At 36.4% G+C, this 21,404-nt stretch overlaps 1 protein-coding gene across 18 annotated transcripts in view; it reads left to right on the forward strand.

Moving 5' to 3' along the window:
- Positions 1-21,404, forward strand: part of ADGRL2 (adhesion G protein-coupled receptor L2) — a 383,827-nt gene that overhangs the window by 314,800 nt on the left and 47,623 nt on the right. For all 18 annotated transcript variants that reach the window (XM_030953164.1, XM_030953165.1, XM_030953163.1 and 15 more), the window contains one exon: positions 17,928-18,037. In XM_030953164.1, the coding sequence (XP_030809024.1) occupies positions 17,928-18,037 (110 nt within the window). The remainder of the gene's footprint in view (positions 1-17,927; positions 18,038-21,404) is intronic.

The raw sequence follows: 21,404 nt of genomic DNA on the forward strand, positions 1-21,404 counted from the left end.
AGGTTTCCAGTTTAACACAAAGCCATGTAATCACGTGCCCTGCTCCCCTTCCAGAGAATTTGAGATAGCAGCACACAGACCTTGCCAGTGTCCACTGATGCATCAGCTCCTCTTTCTCAGAACAAGCTGCTACTTAATCTTTTCTACCTCACCCTATTCTTTCTTTTCAGCAGTTCTCAAAAGATTTTTAAGTTAATGCGTTCCTAGGAAGCCTGACTAGAACACTAATGACTTCATTGCTTTGCTTTTACCTCTGTAAAATGGTTATTAAATTTTTAGTCCCTGATTGAAATTACATCCCAATTATTCCAGAATAAAGTCTTTCAGATGTATTTAGATTCTATGTAAACTTCAGACTGGCATGGTTGAAATTAAAGCTTTGAAGAAAGAGATTAGACCTTTAGAAAATCCTTCTCCTCTTTCACACTTTTCTGATAATTAACCCCAGCGTTTGCATACCATCAAGTTTGAGAGATTCTACCACATGCTGTAGTTCAGTACAGAAATAAGCTAATTTCTGGAATATTTGGTGAGCAAGTAGCATAAGTGAGTGGCAGAGGACCCATGTTTCAGGCACGTTTTATTTCTTAAAATAGTCCAACTCCTCTGTGCTCTGCTGTCCTTTAGCAGGGACAAGTCTCCCGTTTCCTTTTCATTTAAAAAGAAATTAAATGAACAGGGAAGCAGAAGATGCAAAGCAGCCTGAGGAAATTGCTCTAGTTGCTTGCTCATAAAGTGCATTTGTGTGGCTGTAGCAGAAATTGTCATGAAACTTTGAAGCTGATAAGGCTAATGCTGCTTTTTATAGGCACGGCAGAGATTTGAAAATTAACAGCATAAAATTTACTTATGACCTTCTATTATCCATTTCTGTGGCAAGCGGATTCCAGGTGGATCTTGTGAGTTCTGTTCAAACCGCCTGGGTGTTTATGAACATTTTCTGTCTCCAGTGTCTCCTATGGTCTGGACCATAGGTAAAAGAATAACAGATATTTAATAGATATTTCTTAAATAGATGTATTTAATATAGATAGATATAGATAGATATATTTAATAGATATATTTCTATTCTTTAATAGATATATACTTAAAATATATTTCAAATCAAAGGTCTCTTATGTATGTAATATTATAGTGGAATAATAAGATGCTAAGATGGATTGTTGCATGCTGGGATTATTCTTTTTGGATTACAATTAGGAGTTGTTTAGTAGGAATAATTTTTCCTAGTCCTAAATTTTTTGTTTAGGAGAAGTTCAGAGTTATTTGTTTTCACAAGCGGATAATGGTCTTTGTGATTCCAGGACAGTGCAATTAGATTTTTTTTTTAATTGACTATGTATTTAAATATATACTTGGATGGTGTGGCAGATAATAATTTGGAATTATATCATTTTAAATCGTGATAAACCCCATATTTAAAAAATGGCGGGTCTGTTCCAATCTGCACACCTTATTTTTTAAGCAATTGTAATTATTACTATTGTTGGGGCTAGTAGAAAATTAGTATTTTGTATTTAAAGAAAATTAAGCCTATTCACTTGGAATCTATGAAATCATTCACATAGATGAAAAATTCAAACATTTACTTTTGACAGCCAAATTAATATCAAGTTCAGAAGGAAAACACTTTTCCCCTTGTAATACAGGCTAAAATACCTTGAACTTTTGAATAGGAACTGTATGTTCTCTGATCTGATACCAAGAGTACTGTTGTGAATACTGAAAAGAAGAAAATTCAAAATGTTTAGACTTCTTTTGCAGACCATGTAAACATCTACATTAAAAAAGTAGTCTCACGTTGGGATATTCAGTTTATTTTGGATTAATTTTTGATCTGCAACAGAAAGGCAGTTACATCAGTTCTGCACTGAAATAGCCTTTAAATTCTATTTTCAGCTACCATTTATACTATAATTGTGGCTTTTGTGTACTTTACATCTTTGCTAGCATGTTTAATCAGTATAATTTTGCTTTCTAAATATGCACAAACAAGGCAAACCTCATTTTCCATATGTAAGCTTAAACATAAAAATATGTCGGGTATAATAGATGAACTTAGGCAACTGTAATTTTTTTAGATACTCTTCCCTTTTAAAACATTACTGCAGGAAAGTAGAAGGATTGAAAGAGGAATAAATCCTCTTCAGCAGTGTTTGTTTTTTTCTGTTGCATCTATCCTGTCCTATCTATAGCACAGGCAACACATGTACCTTCAATTACCATGTCCATCATGACACCAGTGAGGAGTTCACGCCTGGGTTTTTGTTACCATGAACTTTTCTCCCATGGCAATGCTCTTAACCTGTTCTGTCCATCATCCCTCTGCAGACAGCTGCACTTCAGCAGAGGGTTTTTACAACATGAACAGCATGCCCCTGCCCTGCTGAGTGACCAAGGCAAAGCTGAAGGAAGCAGCACATCCATTCCTACTCCCAGGATTTCTTGATGTATCCCATGGGAGATCGGAAGACTGGAGGTGTTCATTCTTTTCCATCTATTTACACGTCCAAGAAATAGGTCATTTTGAAAACTCCTATATGTAAAGGAGTGAGACATTTTTGAAAGAAAACAAAATGAGTTCTATTTCGAAGGAGACTCATCTCTCAAGCCCTCTTTCCTGTTCCTGCTTGTCAGGTCTGCAGAGAAAGCACTGTCACACCGTATTAGTGTCCTTTCAAATGAAAACAAGTTTGGTCTGTTCTGTAATGTGAGTGGATAAAGCAAATCTTCCACTGGACTCCAAGCTTGGGTGAAATCTATAACTGATGAATCTCATTCATTGTAGCAAAAAGGTGTAATCAAAAGGAAACTTGGCACAGGGTGCTTTGCTAATAGAATGCAGAGCATGCTGTGGGTCACTGCAGACCTCAATTCCAGCTTGTGCAAGATTTCCAAAGAAGCATTTCAGAGCCTCTTTCAAAAACAGCTCCTTCAGCCAAGGCCCAGGGTTGATTCAGTGTTTAAACTGCAGCACACTTCAGATTGGTATTTCTTGGTGGTATGACTTAAAGCCTTTTTCATGGGCTGGATTTCATCCTTTGCCATTTGGAGCTGCCTGTAATTGAGTCAGTGGCACACTGCACTTCGGGGGTCTGCCAGGCTTAGGCAAGGGCTCTGCTGACCCCTGCTGCTATCCTTGCTTTTTCCCTTGCTTTTCCTTCTGCAGCCAAAGGTTGCATCTCTTTGCTAAAGATACTATCTGGTGAAAAGTGTTTTCGAATAAGAGGTACAGCTTGCCTTTTTCTGCTTTCTGCATGTCTTTTTCCTTTTTATGTCAGAGAAATCCCAGTGCTGATGACAGGGTACACAGGCTGTTGTGCATCGGGTACGTTCTTGGAATTTACACACATCGGAAGTTCTGTCGTACTGATGCTGATCTCACAAACGACGACCTTTTGCTCTGGCATGCCAGTGCTTTCTGATCCAGCTTGCTTACAACTGCTTCACAAAACATTTACCATACAACATCATCAACATTAGACGTTTTTTTCTTAAGCACCCTTTTAAAACTAAGACTTCTATTAATCTGAAGTAGATCTTAGTACAGCAGTCAACCCTGTGACTATTTTGATGTAGCAGAAGCTTAACGTGCTCTTTATTGTGAAACTAAGCTTTTCACGATACCAAGCTGTGGCCAGATTGATTTTTGTTTTGCATTCTATGTGTTAGTCACAGACTTAGTTATGACTCAAATACGAAGAAAAAAGCAGAAATATGTGTAGTGTGTTTTCATGAGCAAGGTATAATCACAGAGCCTAGAAGGTTCCTGAAACACACCACAGTCAGTGATGTTATTACAGCAGAAAACAGTAATACCCGTAACTGAGAAGAACCTTTTCTGGCATTGTGTATTTTCAGTATCATTAATTCTTAATATGAAAGTAGTAGGTCTAGTTTTATTCATTAAAAATGGGGGGATTTGTTAATGGGGTTGTTCTATCATGGCATTACTTAGTAAATGAAATAAAAATTCTCATATTACAAGGTTCTTAGCAGTCAGGTGAGGGGAAATAGCTGTCAGTGGTACTTGATCATCATTTTGCAGTGTGTTCTATTTTAATTTCCTGCAGAAGAGATTTTACTACGCACATGCAAACACATAACACAGGGGCGCGTGGCTGTAGTCGCAACATTGGACAGGCTACAAAGGAAACAACAAAAGGATCATTCATACCAACTAATTACATTTAAAATTTAGATTTAGTTTGCTTCAAAAATATGGGATTCATTATTTTACTAGGGTGTAGCTTGATATTCTATTTAGCGTTTTCATATCTTATATTCAAGTAGTTTTCTTCCTTTATTATTGGCAAAACCACAATCAAATTCTTCTTAAGTCAGCGTATCTCTTATCTGGCAGGATCATATATACACACTCATCAGTCTTTCCTTGCTATTCATGGGGTGAAAATAAATGTAACTAACTGTACATATACATACGTAAAATTTTAAGTATTATATGCTGTTGCTTGTGTATTTGAGCTTCATATAAAATACGTGCTTCAGCCTGTGATTTTCTTGTGGTTTTTTTCTGCTTGCTGAAATGGGCTTTACTAGGTGTGCACACTGTTTAGCCCAGTTAATCACGTACTATATGTTTTGGGTATGTAATTGCCTCTCTTAGTAATTTGCTAATTTTTAGAGAGCTTGACTGAGACAACATTGCTTAACCTTCAGCACCTTTCAGTTGAATTTTGCGTCCTCTTGAATGAGTTTGCATGAATTTTGCATGTTTTTCATATTTCTAGTCTAGCCAATATAAGTTCCTGGTTCAGTTGCAGTCAGAACTTTATTATTAAAAAGTTCTAATTTACTTATATATTGCTGCACCAAATTTAGTTCATATAGAATAATAATGTAATAGTTGAAGCCTATTTATTCCTCCCACCCCAATAAAACCTCTATAATACTTAGCCAAAACAGCTACATTATCTGATAAGTTGATTTAGGACTTTATACATGTGTTCATATAGCCATTTATCTCAACCCTTTCTGAGGAGACCTTTATTAAGCTGTGATGACTGCTGAATATGAAATGTAACCAAGATTATTTTTTTATTCAAATATAATTTAAATATTCATCAAAGAGGAGTTATGCTTGAAACTGACAGAGACTATTAACATCAAAAAATATAATTAACTGCACTGGGTATCATGAAGCAGAGTTAGCCAAATAGCCGAGAGGTCTAATTGCACTAGAGTCTGAGAAGCAATCTTTTTATTTTATACTTTTGCTGTGGAATTAATAGTGATGTGGTTTCCTACGCGAGGCAATTAAAAGCTGCCTGTTAAGGTTCATTGCACTATAGGAAATCTGTTGAATATCACTTAGTAAACAGAACTGACATGGAAAACGTACATGAAGATGGGCAGAGCAGGGTATAGATCATAAATTAGGACAGATTAATATGAATTAAATATATGTAAGTAAATTATGAGTACTTTCTAGTGTTAAAAGTCAGCAGTAGCCATGAAAGTGAAAAGTTTTCATTAGTAACACAAAGGAAATGGAATTTAAAAATTATTACAGTGAAGATGTTTAATTCAGAGGAAAGAAATAGAAGAGTAACATGGGTTTAAAAATTAAAAACTATCTACAGAGTAGTAGAGAAATTAGCAGATCTCATATTCTGTTAATGTCTTTCTGCCACAGAATAATCTCCTACTTACAATAAAAAGAACCTTCTGACCTTTGTGGCTCAATTAAGCTTTTAGTTGTATTCAACAAGAAAAGTCTTCTTTATTGAATCCCTTAGATTTTGCCTGTGCCCAGAGTATACATTCTAAAAAGGCATGGCCATATTTGTGGTATTTTGACATTAATGAGGTTGCTGAAATGGAAGAGTTTAAGGATCAAAGATACAAGCAATGGTGCTATTTTACAGCATTTCTTTTTTTTCCTCTCTAATAATAAAATTGCGATTTAATTGCTTAATAAATGGGCCATGATTACTGAAAGACATAGATAATTTCCCTCTTCCCATTTTATCTTCTCCATATTGCAGAACAATAATTAGCAAAAATACTACTACCACAAATGAAAGAAGTTTTTATTTTTTTTCCCTTTGTGTAATAACTGTGAATGAAAGGAGTTTGCACGTGTGTCCTTTAGTCTAGTACGATACTCAGCTTCTATGGCTTTTAGGAAGCAATCTAAACAACTAATGTCATACTACTAAAATAAAATCACACATAGAATTCAACTAGAATTCCTGCTTTATATAAAGATTGGCTACCTGTTTCATACATTATTTAGCAGGCTTACCCTGTTTGTATCAGTGACATAAGAGTGCGTGCTACTTTCTCAGAAGAGCGCTGTCTTTGCCGCTTCACAGCACAGTGCCTTGTACTCCCAGGCTTGCACATGGTGTTAGCAGATATTTAAAGCACTTCAGCTTAACATTTTATAGGTCATGATGAACTGAGCCTATAAAACAAGTCACTGCAATGAAGTTAATGCAGTCTTAAGAGTGTTACATAGACCGAATACTCAATATTCAGGATAATTTTAGCCCACTGTAGACATATCAATGGGAAGGAAAAGTTCTTACCACGAGGAATTTATTTCCATGTCCAACCTGATTTACAATACACTTACAGTACAGAAGCTTTGCTACAAATTTACTATTGAAAGCCATTTTTTTCAGGTTTACCCAGTAATGCAGTAACTATAGGAACCTTTGAATTTCAAATTGTTCTACTACACACACACACACATATGCATGCAAAACAGAAAAACGAGAGAAGAAATTAGGCAGAAAACTAATTTAATTGGGCAAGCTACTCTGACCAAAGTCATGCACCTTGAGCACCTTGGAGGAAGCATCCTCCATCTTACTTGTCAGTGACACCAACCTGTACAATGTTTCATCTGGCAAGATGGTGTATTTTGCTGTTGTAGGTGCAAAGGCATCTATATTCCTTTCTTCGTAGTAATCTGTGATCTTAAACCTTACTGTTCATTGCTTCTCAGATACCTTGCTTCTTGTGATATACATCTATATAATGAAGGAGCAATTTGGAAATGTATTTAATACACACATTTTTGCAGCACTGTAAAATTGTTTTGCCATAACTCAAGAGTTTGTTCTCTGTCTATTAAATACTTTCTTTTAGGCTGAACTGTAAGTGTAGCAATAACATGACAGTTATGAACCCATAATCTTTCCTTGTTTACTGAATTTATTACAGACATTGAGTTCAACTCTACTGTTACACTCATGAAACTGTAGGTGTTTTCTCATCTAGAAGGTAGCAGCAGTGATATTACTTTCAGTATATTATTCTGGTGCCAGTATCACTGGTGGGTATAAAAAACATAATTTACTTTGTGTATTTAGCTTTCTTGGATAATTTTGCTGCCTTTTAGACAGAGATATAGCAAAAGAACACGTCCCGGAGTCACATTTAAAACAGGAGCACTTTGGGTAATGTACTGTAGCCAGAACACATATGAGTTAGAGCTCACTTATCATGAATGCCATCAGCAGTGTCTTGTTGCTTTCTTATCAGCCACTTCCTGCTGTCAGCCCAGTGCTTATTTCAATAGTAAAGGATTTGCATCAAATGTAACCCAGTATTATGTATGGCTAACATGTGGTTTTTAATTGTGCGGGCACACGAGACTCCTTCAGTGGTAGACAGTTTTGTAAAAGGATTAGATCATGAATGTTTTTGACACAATTAAAGATTATCTGTGCATTGACAAAGTGAAGCCAGTGAATTCTCTGATGAATGTTTCACAGTGGTGAGTCTGCTTGGCTTGTGTAAAAAAACAACTGCAGAATAGACAGGATTTTTGCAGTTGTGGGAACAAGCAAACCGAAGCAGTCCTCTAAACTTCTTTGGGCTCAAAACTGGAAGTTCCAGGAAGCAGAGAGTGCACAATTCAAATCAGTAACTTAATCCCTTAACTTCAGTTTGTGAAGAAATAGTGGGATTGTGCTTTCCAAGTTAGATGATAATTAGATCCAGACATCACTGGAATATATATATATATATTCATATACTAATGAATAACAGTGCTTTTGTGACAGGCATTCCTCTCAGAAGAAAAGAAAGTACTTGTAGTGAGGACTCTCAGACACATTTTAATAGGAAATGACACTACTGTTACAGACTTGATTAAAGATCTACCAAGGGACAACACTTCTGCAAAAAATCAGCAGATGAAATGAGAAAAGTTGTAATTTTATTATTAGTTATCAGTTAAATATGCGTAACTTTAAGGCAATGAAATCTGCAGTAAAAATATGAGAAAAAGGACTGTACCTTCTTGCTAACAGATTGCACTTTTATAAATCTCTTAAAATAACCTAATTGTCTTTTGCCTCTTGCTCAGCATTTTGCTCTTGAGTTCTGTTGAGCTGTATAAATGAGTCACTCTGCAGCCCTATGGAGTTGGTGGATATGCAGCAGTGGGCACATGGCCACTGTTGATGAAAATGATAACCCAAAAAGGGGATATTCCCCAAGGCAGGTTTACAAAAAACAATTTATTCTTTTTCACCCTGTAAAACTCATCTTACATGCAGCATCTTTTGCATTATTACAAACTCTAATCCTCTGAGTGGGTAATTAACGGACCAGAAAAGCCATTTGTGGAAAGAAAGAGCCATAAGGGTGAAAAATATTTCTCTGCTGAATGATCTTTAAGGAGTAAATAATTACAAGAGTGAGAGGTTTGGGATGACCAATCTAAATCTGAACATAATTAGGATGAACACAGTTTGAAAATCGAAGCAGTTGGCATGTGCAACAATTCTCATTTCAGAAGACTAATTAAATATTTAAAAGCCCAAAACCCCTCACTATTCACAGAAAAATAGCCTGCCACAAAAGGATCTGTAACTTTGCAGATAATTAGGAAGGGTTATAGGGGAAAAATCACGGATTGGCTCCAAGGTTCTGCAAGGTCACGTCTTATTATGGTGTATCTTTTATATGGTCTGATAACAAGATCTTGCTAATTTAATCTAAGTAGGGCATCCCATAGCGATTTCCCATTTCCCTTGTTAAAAATATGATCATTTTTCCATATGCCAACTGCAATAGGTGAACATTTTTGTAAATAATTTCTCCTAATTGATACAGGCTATAATATTTTTAATTATTCAAGGTGATTGCATGTGTTAAAGTTGAGTTAGGGTTGTGCCCACTGCATGCCCCATGTGAAGTTGTCCTCAGCCTGCCTGTTGCACTGGGAAACCAAAGGACTCTATGGAATCTGGTTATCCCAATGGCCAGTTCTATAAATGACTAAATCTTAATTTCCTGTTAGAGGCAAAATAGGATTTTTTTGTTGAATATGCATTTCTATATGCAGAAGAGATGTGTTAAACTCAGGAGACTCAAAGCGAATCAAGCTGAAAATTTGCATTGCACAGACCTGGAGGTCTGGTGGAAGTGTGAGTGTTGAAAGAGTACGAAGGCTTCTGTTTCAAAAGTTACAGTAACAAATCATACCTGTCATCTAAAATACCTTATTTTAGTAATTAAAGTGGGTGATTGTTAAAAATGTATTTCAGATCTGTGCAAATTAACGTGAAGGATAAGGCTACATGTTTTCAATATTATAATTTTTCAAGTTACTCATTTAATAATGACTCAGAAGCTGTCTTAAGTTACATAACTTTTAACTACATTATGAATATGGTGCATGCCAAGCCACGGATAAAAAAGATCAACTGTGCTGCAAAAAAAAAGAATTCTAAAGGATTTTTACTCTTATCCTGTACTCTCTGTCTGGTAGTCTCTTCTCCTGCAAGTCTGTTGCAGTGTTATTCCTAAGGATCAGACACTGTGCTTCAGGATTTTCTCTTGGATTTTCTATAGCTCTGCTCTAGCACTGTGCCTCTGAAATAAATGCCCCTTCGTAAAGCCCTGGGTTTATTTAAAGCCCCACATTTCTCCCCTGAAACCTGCTCAATGCACAAGGCATGATGCGGCGCCGTGCTCGTTCGGTGTGAATAATCTGTGCAAATTGCTCAGATACAACGATGCTGCACTACTAAAGTTTTCATTAGTAAGTAAGCATAGCTGCAGGCTATTTATTTTGTCTAAATGGTGAAACATTTAATTGGATCTTTTGAACTTATTGCTTTTCAGCAGTGCGGATCTGCTTGGCTTAGTTGGTGTTCTAAGATGTACACTGTCTGTAATCCCATGCTGCAGCTTGCTTGCAAATATGCATGCATGTAAATAATATGACAATTATTATTATGAAAATTACTGTATTTCCATTTCTTATTCCTCAGGTGAGATTGCATTAGAAACATTTTCTCTAAAGAACAGGTCTCTTCCGTCTCATACTGTTACGGGGTTTGGGTTTGCACCTATGCAGACCTCACCAGGAGATTGTTCCATTTACTTTGCACACCTCATTGCATCTATGATACTTACTTTTACTGTCCTTGATTTACAGTCATCTCCTCAAAAACTCTGATTGGTTTATTAGGCCTTTGGTATACATGGTAGAAAGTAGTAGAGATAGAAAAGCCAGGATTATGAATGCACCTAAAAATATCGAGAGAAAGCAGGAGTTATGTATTCCACTGGAATCCACTTTTTTTTTTTCCTCTCTCTGTTTTATCTGATGCTCCAGTTTCAGGTTAATGATAACCCCATAATAATAGCATTTACACCAATAAGAAAAGTATTAGAACAAGGATGAACTGTAACAAGAAAAACTGTTTCTGATAGCTTAGATGTGAGTAAGTGAGAAGATTCCTCATTTTAACAGTGACTGCTTTGAACTTGGAGACATGAATACTAAAAGGCAAATGGTCATAACTAAATGTATTAAAGTTGTAAGAAGAGGTTGAAAGCAAGAAATATAGTTAAATTACTTTGCCATACAAGTCTGATACACATTCATTGACAGTGAATCAGACCGAGTAATTCTAAGAAAAGGCCTATGGGAGTTGCATATTTTATGCTGTGTTTTATTGTCTATTTGGAGTTTTTATGCTTAATGCGTACCCTTAGACTCCCACAAGATTACGTTGTATAAAGAAAGCACAATTAAATATTATTGCAATTTTTTATTGGGCAAATGGAAACAAGGCTATGGGGTACCTTCTCCTACAATATTAATTATACACTATTTACCTTCCTTGTATGTGTTTACTTGGTAATTAGGAAGATTCAACAAATCATCAATATTATATTTTAAAAGAAAACAGAAGGAAAAAAACACCCCTTTTTTTTTTTTCTTCACCCTAAATATTTTTCATCCAAATCCCCCAGATTTATTACTGTAATGGTCATGTTGCCAAGTGCATAGAAAATCCTAGGGGCTAGTTCATGAATTTTCAAACCAAGCTGTAGGATGCCTCACTGCTTTAGCAGTCATGGGTGAGTCACCAATATCTAGATGCAGCTCTTATGGCCAAATTCTGCTATCATAGCTGCTCATGTATCTCCTTTTGTCTTTTAGATAATGAAAACTGCCAAGCACAGCTCACTAAATCCATTTCCTCTTTGAGCTCAGTAAAATAGATGCTATTTCCTTTTTGCATGCTGATTCCCCTATAACAATTTTGAGGCTTCTAACTTAAAAATAATTTTTAGAAAATTTTACAAATGAATAAGCAATGTTGTTAATGTGTCTTCCTGAGTTTGAAAAGGCCAGTCCCAGCATTATAGATCTATCCTTAGGGGCATGTGGCTCTGTAGGATGAGTGTACTCACTCATCCTGCATGGGAAGGGTAGTGCTTGAGCCCTGTGGAAACAGCAGTGATGGCTGGCCAATCCTTCTTCAAGGCCAGGCTTTATAGGAAGGCTGGATTTTCTCAGCAGGTTTTTTTCCAGGCTTTGGTTAGGCTTAAATTGCTAACTCATTAGACCACAGTACGTAATAATGTATGGCTTGTGAGGTGAATTCAAAACTCAGAATTTAAATACATGCCTTTAAATTTATCTGCCATGGCATTTCTTTGTGCATACTTATATATCAAAACACCCCTAAAATAAAATCTCTGTTCTCCATTTTATATGTAAGTTTTGTAATAAAACATAGCATTTAAGTAAAATCTGATATCTTCATACATCTGTAACTTTGCATTTAATGACGGGAGGGAAGGTTTAGTGAATATTCATACAAAAGCAAAACCACATCCCACATGGCAGTTGTAGACCATTAGGAATACAGCTGTAAAGACAGCTACTTACTCTGGGTAATGAGGTTCAGGAATTTTTCAGTGTAAGTCATCACATGAAGTGCGTTCATCCCATATTCCCCTATCTTTTCACTCAGGCTGCAGCTCGCCCAGGGTGAATAAGGAACAAGAAGACCATATGGAGTATGTGGTGCTGCAGCTCGGAGTTTACGTGCCTCGAGTGGTGTTTGAGCAGGTTGCTGCAGGCAATATGCAGGAACATGCCATCATACTGGCTTTTAAGTGTTTAATCAATATGCTGAAAGAGAAATATCATCAGAACTGGCTTGAAAATTTCAAAACATACCAAGATAGTTTTTTTAATCTATCAACAATGTTACTAAAAATTAATTTTACTCGCTAAATGTGGGTTTAGATTGTATCTTTTTTTTTTAATAGTGAATACATGTGACTGCTGTGTTTGCATTTCACCCTAATTAAGGAAACACTACATTCGCAGAAATACAGCATTAGAAATACCCAAAATTATTTTGATAGTTTTTCTGCCTACATATTAATCCATATTCTTTTCAAAATATCATTATGTTTATTTTATGTTACTATCTTCGTCAATGTTGTGTATGCAAAACAAAAGCATTTGAAGCATGCATTGCAATGTGGACATTATTTCATACATACCTTATTTTTGCAAACTGCAAGAACCACTTGTTAAGGATCTGTTTGTATTTTTCTATGTCAGATGTGACTTGCCCACAGAGATGACCTCTTCCCTCAGTCAGTTGGTTTGATCCATACAGTGCTAATGTCTTTCCAGAATCTATTTCTCAGATCCCAGTGCTTCACTTTCTGGACCAGTCACGATACACTGTGGTTTTCATTTTAGTGCTGGAGTATTTGTTCAAGTCCATAGATTGTGCATTTTTAATCTTCCTTAGAACAATGGTGAATAATGGCCCTTGGCAGGAGATAATGAAATTTTCTTAATTTATATTTTCAAGCAGAAGCTTCAATTGAAAATGGCATCCTATGGCCTGCAGACATAGCTCTAGTGCAAGTTTCAGGGGAGCTGTAATAATAATGCAGTGCCAGCAGTGACAAGGAATGATAGGACAGTGAAGAAGCAATTTAAGAAAGAAAAGAGAATGTACCAAAGCTTTATTGTAGCATATCTAATGATCTGCTGAAGATTCCCAATAGCTTTGGGAGCATGACAGGAGAAACTAATGTTATCTTGCCAAAACAGAAGCCCCTGCTTAATCAGCAGAACAAGATTATTGATTAAAACACCTAGCACAATAGATTGCACATGGAATCTCATCTCCATACATTGCACATGAAAAAGTGCAATAATAAGCATAAGGTAATAATAATAATAAAAAGCAAAAGCAATTTGTTGGGAATTGTACAAGTCAAGATTAGAGCTGAAATACAAACAAATTATCATGGAAAATACAGCTGTCCTTATAGCTGAGCAGACAGGATGGATGCAGCAGGGACAGGGCTACATCGTGAGCAGCAGGTAATACCAGCCCTGATGGAGCTGCTTTACTTTCCTTTTTCTTTCTGTATTCATCTGAAATGTGAAGGGCCATTCCTCATTTGCACAGTCTTCTTCCTGAGGTGAAAGGAGTTCAGACATTATACTGTAACTGTTAATTAAACACTCCATTTGATTTTTAGATTACTCTAAGTGATGCATGTGCATTATGAAGATGTAACCTTTCTTCATTCATACTAAAATACAGAAGGCACATGTGTCAGAGTACACAATTGCTCCTTGCATTCATGAGAATAGTGATAATTCCTGCATTTCCCCTTGCAAAACTGTTGTCACTGCTAGCACAAGAACCTGAATTATCATTCTTTCATTACTACAGTTAGTTCTTTCCTAACTAGCATTTCAATTTTAATTCATACATTACCTTTCCTAAGTTAACTGTTACTGAGTTATACAGACTTTGCTGATCTGCTGTATTTCCCTGTAAATGACAGTCATTGCATCATAAATCTTTGTGAATATTGTGAATTCTTCTTGAGTGTGAAGACATTTCTCAGTGTGCAATCCTATGAATTTTAAGATTGTAGATAATCCCCTGAAAATGCCTGTATTGTAACATATGCAGTTAGGTAGATTGCAGAACACTTAAATGGTATTTAAAACCTACAGAGAACTTAAACACTAGATTACAAACACTGAAACACCAGAGTATTTGTGATTTGTGTTTTTAAGTTTGCAGAAATTACAACTGGTTTGTATCACACACCTTCATTGGAACAATTCTAAAAGAGTTTGAGCAGATAGACCAAGTTAACATTATAACATGTAGAAAAAATAACTTTGGTTAAAATGAATGAGGGACTCCAAGTTATTCGTCAGTTCAGCTTTTTGAGGTTTGGATTTTTTTTCCTGATGGTGTCTAGGCCAATTTTGCAATTTCCAGGGCACTTTATTTCTACAACAGTCTTTTTTTGGAGAATCCTGTGGCACAAAAGGTGCTTGCCCATCACAAAAAATAAATGGGTCACCAGATTTAAGGCTGTAACAGTGGAATATCCTCTTCTTCAAGCACGGTGTTTCTAGGTGTAAAGGTTTCTTAAAATTATGAAGTTCTTCTGTGGTAGCTTTGATAATCTGTAGCCACATAGGAAAATCTGCTGTTTAGTGCTATTTTGCAGAGAGTGGAGTCTCTTTTATCCAATGTGCTACAGAATTTAAGGCTTCTTGTCTTTAAGAAGCTCAACTGAAACCCTTACCAGATTGTAAAATGTTTTTTTGCAGACAGTAGCAGAGGTATAGGCCAATAGCTAACAAAGTATCCCTGGTTTTACAGAGAAAAACAGTGCAGCAGACAGAAGGCTTTAATTTATTCAGAGAGCAAAACGCAGTAGTATAAATTCCCTGAATTACTTGTCTCAGAGCTACCTCTATGAAATTCACTCATTCTTCATCTCTTCTCTGTAACCCATGAATTAGGATTGACAGCTGCTATAGTTGCTGTTGGTTTTTCTTAAAAGTCTCACTCTAACGGAAATATGACCTCTAAATAGGTAAAAAATGGTTACCTGAATGTCAGCTTTTTAAACTGTGAATATCATAACTAAGTGTCTTTAATTTGAAATCTTAGAAGTGTATGTAAATTACTCAGGTTTTATAAAATACAGCCAACAGTGCAGCAAAATCAGTGATTTGAATATGCAAGCCTATAGCTTAAAGCACAAATGCACTATTCATATAGTTATTAAAGTAATTCCACTTCTTGGGGAAGTGCTGGTGGGCCTGGTAGTGCTGCTGTATACTGCAGCAGTGGGCATAACTCATTGTTTTGTAACAATGGTCTTGGGTTTGGCCATAGGGGAGCAAAAGGTGACCATTTGCACAGCAGGTAAAGTCTTTCATAAAGGAATTGTCAGAAGTTTTTGGAGTGTTATCAATTTCCTGTAAACACCACTCAATGCTGGAAGTTTGACTCTGACACTGTACAAAGAAAAACACCTGCCTTTTCTTCTGAATTATTATTACAAATCCTTTTGATAAAACCTAACATGAAGTTCTTCTCAGTTTCCTGGCTGATGGCAGCATTATGAATCTTTTACTGGGAGAAAATGAAACTGAAGCAAACAGCTCTTCACAGGGAAATTAGTCTATCTTTTTCTCAACTAAATATGACCTTGGTTAGCTTCATTCTCAAGCAATTTCTCCCAACATGTACTTGTTTTATTTTGTAACAAATAAATAATTCTGTCTTAATTGCTGCTCATTTGAGTATAAGATAAAATTTTCATACAGCTCAAAGCTGTGGAAACCATCATACTGAAGATGCACTAGGAGAAGTCTTATAGGAATTGCTTTGGCTTCAGCATAAGATTTTTGCTAAAGAAATGCAAATTTAAAGAAATTTGTTACAAAATCTTACATGCCAGATTTTCTCATGCTGGTTAGTGTACCTGAGGTGTGGCACATACAAACCCCTGTACTGGGGATATTGCAGAGGCCTGTGAGGTTTGGGGCCACATTGCCTGCTCCTGCTTCTACAGCCTCCATCTGCACCACACACACAGCAGCAGCACTCTGTCCTCCATGGCAGGGGCTGTGTGCATATTTTCACACTTTACACACTGAGTACAGTGGTTTTCTCAGCAGCTGGGTGCACATTTCACCACTTCAGCCTGGGTCTGAAGCCACTGGGTGTGTCAGAGTCATTCCAGACTCTCTGACATCCTGCAGGAGCTGACTGAGCCATTGGGGTGGGAGTGGGGTGGCATTATTTGTGCAAGAGCTGTGCAGGGGACCTGGCTTTGCCCTCTGGAAAAGGTGGCAGACGAATTCCCACCACCTATCCATATCCATGATTGTGTATATACAGAAATCCCTGACTATTTCCAGTCAGTTCTGCAATTATGTGGCTTATGATGGTGGAAATAATCAACTTTAAATTAATTTGTTTTAATACAAAAAAAGAGGAAAAAGAAAAGAAGAGTTAACTGATCAACTTAGAGAGCTTTTGTCTCTGAGTTTACTCAGCACAGAGGCACAGCATGTCCTGACTGGCTCTGTGCTAGTTTGATTACTGTATAAAAAAGGAAGTCATTTATAATAGAGTTCTTTGAATATGTTTGCTCTACCTTTTATGAGGTAGCATGAATTATTCTAATAGCTGTTGGTGCTGTACAACTGGGGAAAGCCACTGATACAAGGCAGATTATTTTAGTTTGGGTTTGTGGTATTCAGGAGTATGGGAAGAAGTAGGGCAATAGAGAAGTTGATGTACAGCTGGAGTCAAAGGCTAGTCTATTACGTAAGTTCAGACTTCTGTTATTCAGTTTGCTGACAAACAAAAGTAACCCTTGAGAAGATCAGCCAAGCTCTTTCCCTTTTAGTCACCAAACTACCTGACCTTCCCTTTTTTAAATTTTCCTCTTCCTTGTGACCGTTTCCCTGTATTACATTTTGACCATCTCTTCAAGGTTAGGTGACTGTTCACTTTTAACTTCTAAGCTAATATTTGTTTTTTTTGGTTTTTACTTTTTTGTTCTGGAAAAAATAATAATAGTCTAAAATCTATTATTATTATTATTATTATTATTATTATTATTATTGTTATTGTTATTACCCTTCAAAAACAAGAAGTTCAGTAGATCCTCACAATTAGAGGCATTGTTCTTTCTTGTATGAAAATGCACTTTCTTTCATTGTTAAGCAAATAATTGTTATGTTTCAGTCTCCTCAAAAATACATCTGAATTAATTCCCTTTACTGCTTCCTGTAGCCTAACAGAGTCCACCAATTGCACCTAAAATAATTAAAATGGAAATGCTAATGTTTGTTGTCTACAATAGCTATTCTAGCCAAAATAATTTCCTTGAATCACAAGAAAAATCTCTGAGATGTAAAGCCATTCAGCAGGATGTATGTCTCTAAAGATGGAAGGAATTACTCATTGTTGTTATTGTACATTATTCAAAATTGCACATTTTTTCAATCATATAATCTTTGCATTTTATTTTGATTTAATTGAACAGTAGTATCAAATGAGTCTAAACTTAGTACTTGATACAGCTGTCTCTACCAGTGGTAACAGTTAAGATAGCATCAATCCCCAAATTTTTAAGTTTAGAGCCTGAACTAAAATATTGTCCTGAAGTCTTCTTTTGGACTTTGGCTAATTAGTGTTAATTAACTTTGTTGTCTTATGGATTGAACTGCCCAAGTGTGAAGAGTTAGCACTCAATGTAGTCCTTTAGTATGAGCTAGCAAATTAAATGTAATTTTAAATTAATTAGCTTGCTTTCTTTTCCCATTACAGGTGCAACAACCGAACACAGTGTATAGTAGTTACTGGGTCAGATGTGTTTCCTGATCCTTGTCCTGGAACATACAAATATCTAGAAGTTCAGTATGAATGCGTTCCTTACAGTAAGTATAATCTTTTTGTTCTTGCTCACTTCCTCTGGCCCTCACAATTGAAGCTGGAGTGCTGTTCCATGGAAAAGAAGCATATGTTTATGGCCCATGGACCCATTATGCATGCAAAGCACTTGCAGACTAGGGCCTCCAATTAGCTTCACAAAGTGTGGAAGGAAGCCATGGTGTGATGCTGGCCAAGTGTCTGTCTGTGTTCTTAAGTGTTTGGCTTTTAAGGCTACTGTTTTTCCAGAAAACAAACTCAAATTAGCTATTCAATAGGCCAGATAGAAATTTGTACTTTTGCCCGCAACCAGTTGCTGACAAATTGGCTTGGCTCACAGACTTGTAAAGCAGGAATTGACTTCAATTTTAATCATGATCTACTTGAAAGGCTACCTGCTGCTGTGGTGACTTTGGGTGCACAGCAAAACCCAGCACTGACATTCAGAGGCAAGTGACCCAGTTGGGGGACATTGTAAAAGGATTTTGCGCTTCTTTATAAATGAACGCAGATTCAGAGTGAATAATTCATTAATAAGGTACTCACACTGTGTTCTTTAAAAGCAAAGGGGAAAAGAGTGAGAAAGAAATGTTTGCTTTTAATTGAAAGACAAAATATCAGTTGTGTCTGGAATCCGCTAGCAAAATAGAGTTTTTCACTAAAAACAAAGTAAATAGTGAAATCATGATGAGATAGAAAAATGTGAAGTTCTGGCTACTTCAGCAGTTTTGTGCAATATTCTTTATAATGCCAAAGTTCAGTAGCTTTAGACATACTTCTTATTTCCTTGCAATAATTAATGCTTTTTTTTATTGACATGTATGCATGTTCATGAAAGTTCTGCAGATTCGACACTTTTAACTGGTTTTGCTTTTTTGTAAGGTCATTCTTTGCAGTGACTTCTCTCTCGTCCCGTAACTCAACAGAGAAATAGCTGTGCTTGCAATGGAATTTGAGCAGTGCACTGATCATTCCCTTGAGTTATTATTAAGCATGAATTTCTTGATCTGCAGTAATCCTTAACCAAAGTCATATTTTCTATTGGTACAGGAAACAGGCCAAGTCTGAGATGCAAAAACACTGTGGTGACAGTATATACTGTAAAAGGAAGGAAATGAGTTCTGGCATAAGCAAAGCCATGCCAAAACTGTCCATACTGTTTCCTGCAAAATTTAGAGTTCTGAAACTGAAATACTACTCCGTACTGCTTCACCATACTGAACCTTCACTGTGGTTAAAGGCCAAGCACAGATCATCTGTTTTTTCTTCATTTCTGCTGTGTCATTGTGAAATGGTTGCTTGCTGATTTTTTTCCCTGTACCATTTGTAGGTTTGGAAGCCTACTGCAAACAGTGATCCCTAGTACCATTCCTCCTGTGTGTAGTATTGGTGGCTTGTTGTAACTGTTCTTCTTGTGCCACTTTTGAGGAGTGATGTCTTACCCCAATCTAACCAAAGTTTTGTTCCACAAAGACCACTTCTGCTTTAGCACTATTTTCATTTCCAAATTCTCAGAAAGAGGGCAGTGCATCTGATTCCAAAACCTGAGGTCAGTCGAGTGAGAAGAAGTTACGTTTCCAGTTCCAGTAGGCTAGCTCATAGAGGAAAAAATATAATGCAAATAATGTTAAAACATAATTTTTTATGCTGTTTTAGGAAGAGAAGTGTGGATATGTTCTACTGATTGGGTATTGCTATCTCCAGGAATCTTTTCTTTTCCAGTTTCAGAAGTATAGTGCCACAGCGCGGCCTACCCTGTACTCTAACTTGTAGTTACTTTAATTTTAAAGTGTTTATTTTTGTCAGTTGCATTGGCCTACCCTTTGAACTCTGTAATTCTGTGTCTATCATAATTCAGGATTCTGGATACTTTCCTGTTTTTCAAAGTCTATAAGTTTTGGAGTTTGTCAACTGCAGCATGTACAGTGACAACACTGCCCAATTCCAGAACTGTAAGATGCATCACCTGTCATTACCAGCAGTCATCAAAAACATTGCCAGTTACTAAAATGAGTTTTGAAGATTGGTTTCAAATCATATTGTGCTTCAGTAGCCATTTTGATTGTTGACTCTCTTTCTTCCCTGTCCCACAAATTCTATCCTGTTATTTTTCCAAGTCTCTTCTTTTGATACCTGCTAAACTCCAGTTACCAAATCTAAATTTTATTTCCTTACTTGTTCCAGAGCTCCTTATCTAAATTTACAGAATGTCTGAAATCATTAGATTTGCAAGTAGCAGCTGTATCAGTGTAAGAGACTTCCTAGGAAGGTAGGATAAGCTTTTGTGGGCCTAGGAAGGGAGGAGTTTAGTGATCACAGCACTTCTAACCAAAGTCCATTTATTTCATTAATTTCATATTCAGTTACTGCAAGACTGAAAAATTTGCAGTACTCACTGTAGTAGCTTTCAGTTCATGGGAGATGACAAACAGCAATTTTAATAGGTTTTGTGGTGAAAGGTGAGAGCTCTTACGCACTGGAGTTGCTGTCGCCCTTGTACAAAATGCAGTTATGAGCTCCTCTATGCCGTGCTGGTCTCCAGAAATACATAGCTGCTTTGCTTATTTGAAAGTACTTCATTTTGCAAATTTAATTGGATTTGAAAGTACTTAATAAATGCTTCCTTTTTTGCATCTCAAAGTGAAAAAAAACCCGACAACTTTTCAGATACTGAGTTGGATCTCCAACAAAAATTCCAGACAAACTTGATAGGCATTGCTTTGTCCTGAAATAATAAGAGTGCCATCAATTAAATTACAAAGAGATTGAGAGTACTATACTTGACATTTCTCTCACTTGTGCTTCACTATGTGTGTTGGCACTTTGACTAACAGAAGCCAGCCCTTTTATAAAGAACATCAAAATTGCCGTTTTGTATATCTGTGCATTTTTATTTTAAGCCTATTTTGGACTCAGGAATTCAATAGAAAACATTTTAAAGTGTTTTATTCTCTCTCTCTCTCTGTGTATTGATTGGACTTTGCAGCATTTGTTTATTTCAATAAGCCCATCTGTCCCTGAAAAATGTACAGCTGTACACCAATGCATGCAGAGCAGACATACCAGTAATGATTTTAGTTATCCCTATCTTTTTCGCCCGTCTCCTATTACTAATTCTAAACAGGTACAGTATCAATATTGCTCTTTGGTGAGAAATAAGCACATGCATAGAAGTTCACGAGCAGAATAATCTGAAAATCATTAATACTAATGGTGAAACCCAAGAATTCACCTCAGAATACATTTTTTGTTTACTCAGATAAATCCAGAATTACAGAAAAATGAGTATTTTACCTGAAGATGTATAATGGTACAAAGACTAGGAAGAACTACTGCTCATTTGGAAAATATTGACACCCTCTGATTCCCCTGTAA

This window comes from Camarhynchus parvulus, chromosome 8, assembly GCF_901933205.1.
Source record: "Camarhynchus parvulus chromosome 8, STF_HiC, whole genome shotgun sequence".
NCBI classification, from domain to species: Eukaryota; Metazoa; Chordata; class Aves; order Passeriformes; family Thraupidae; genus Camarhynchus; species Camarhynchus parvulus.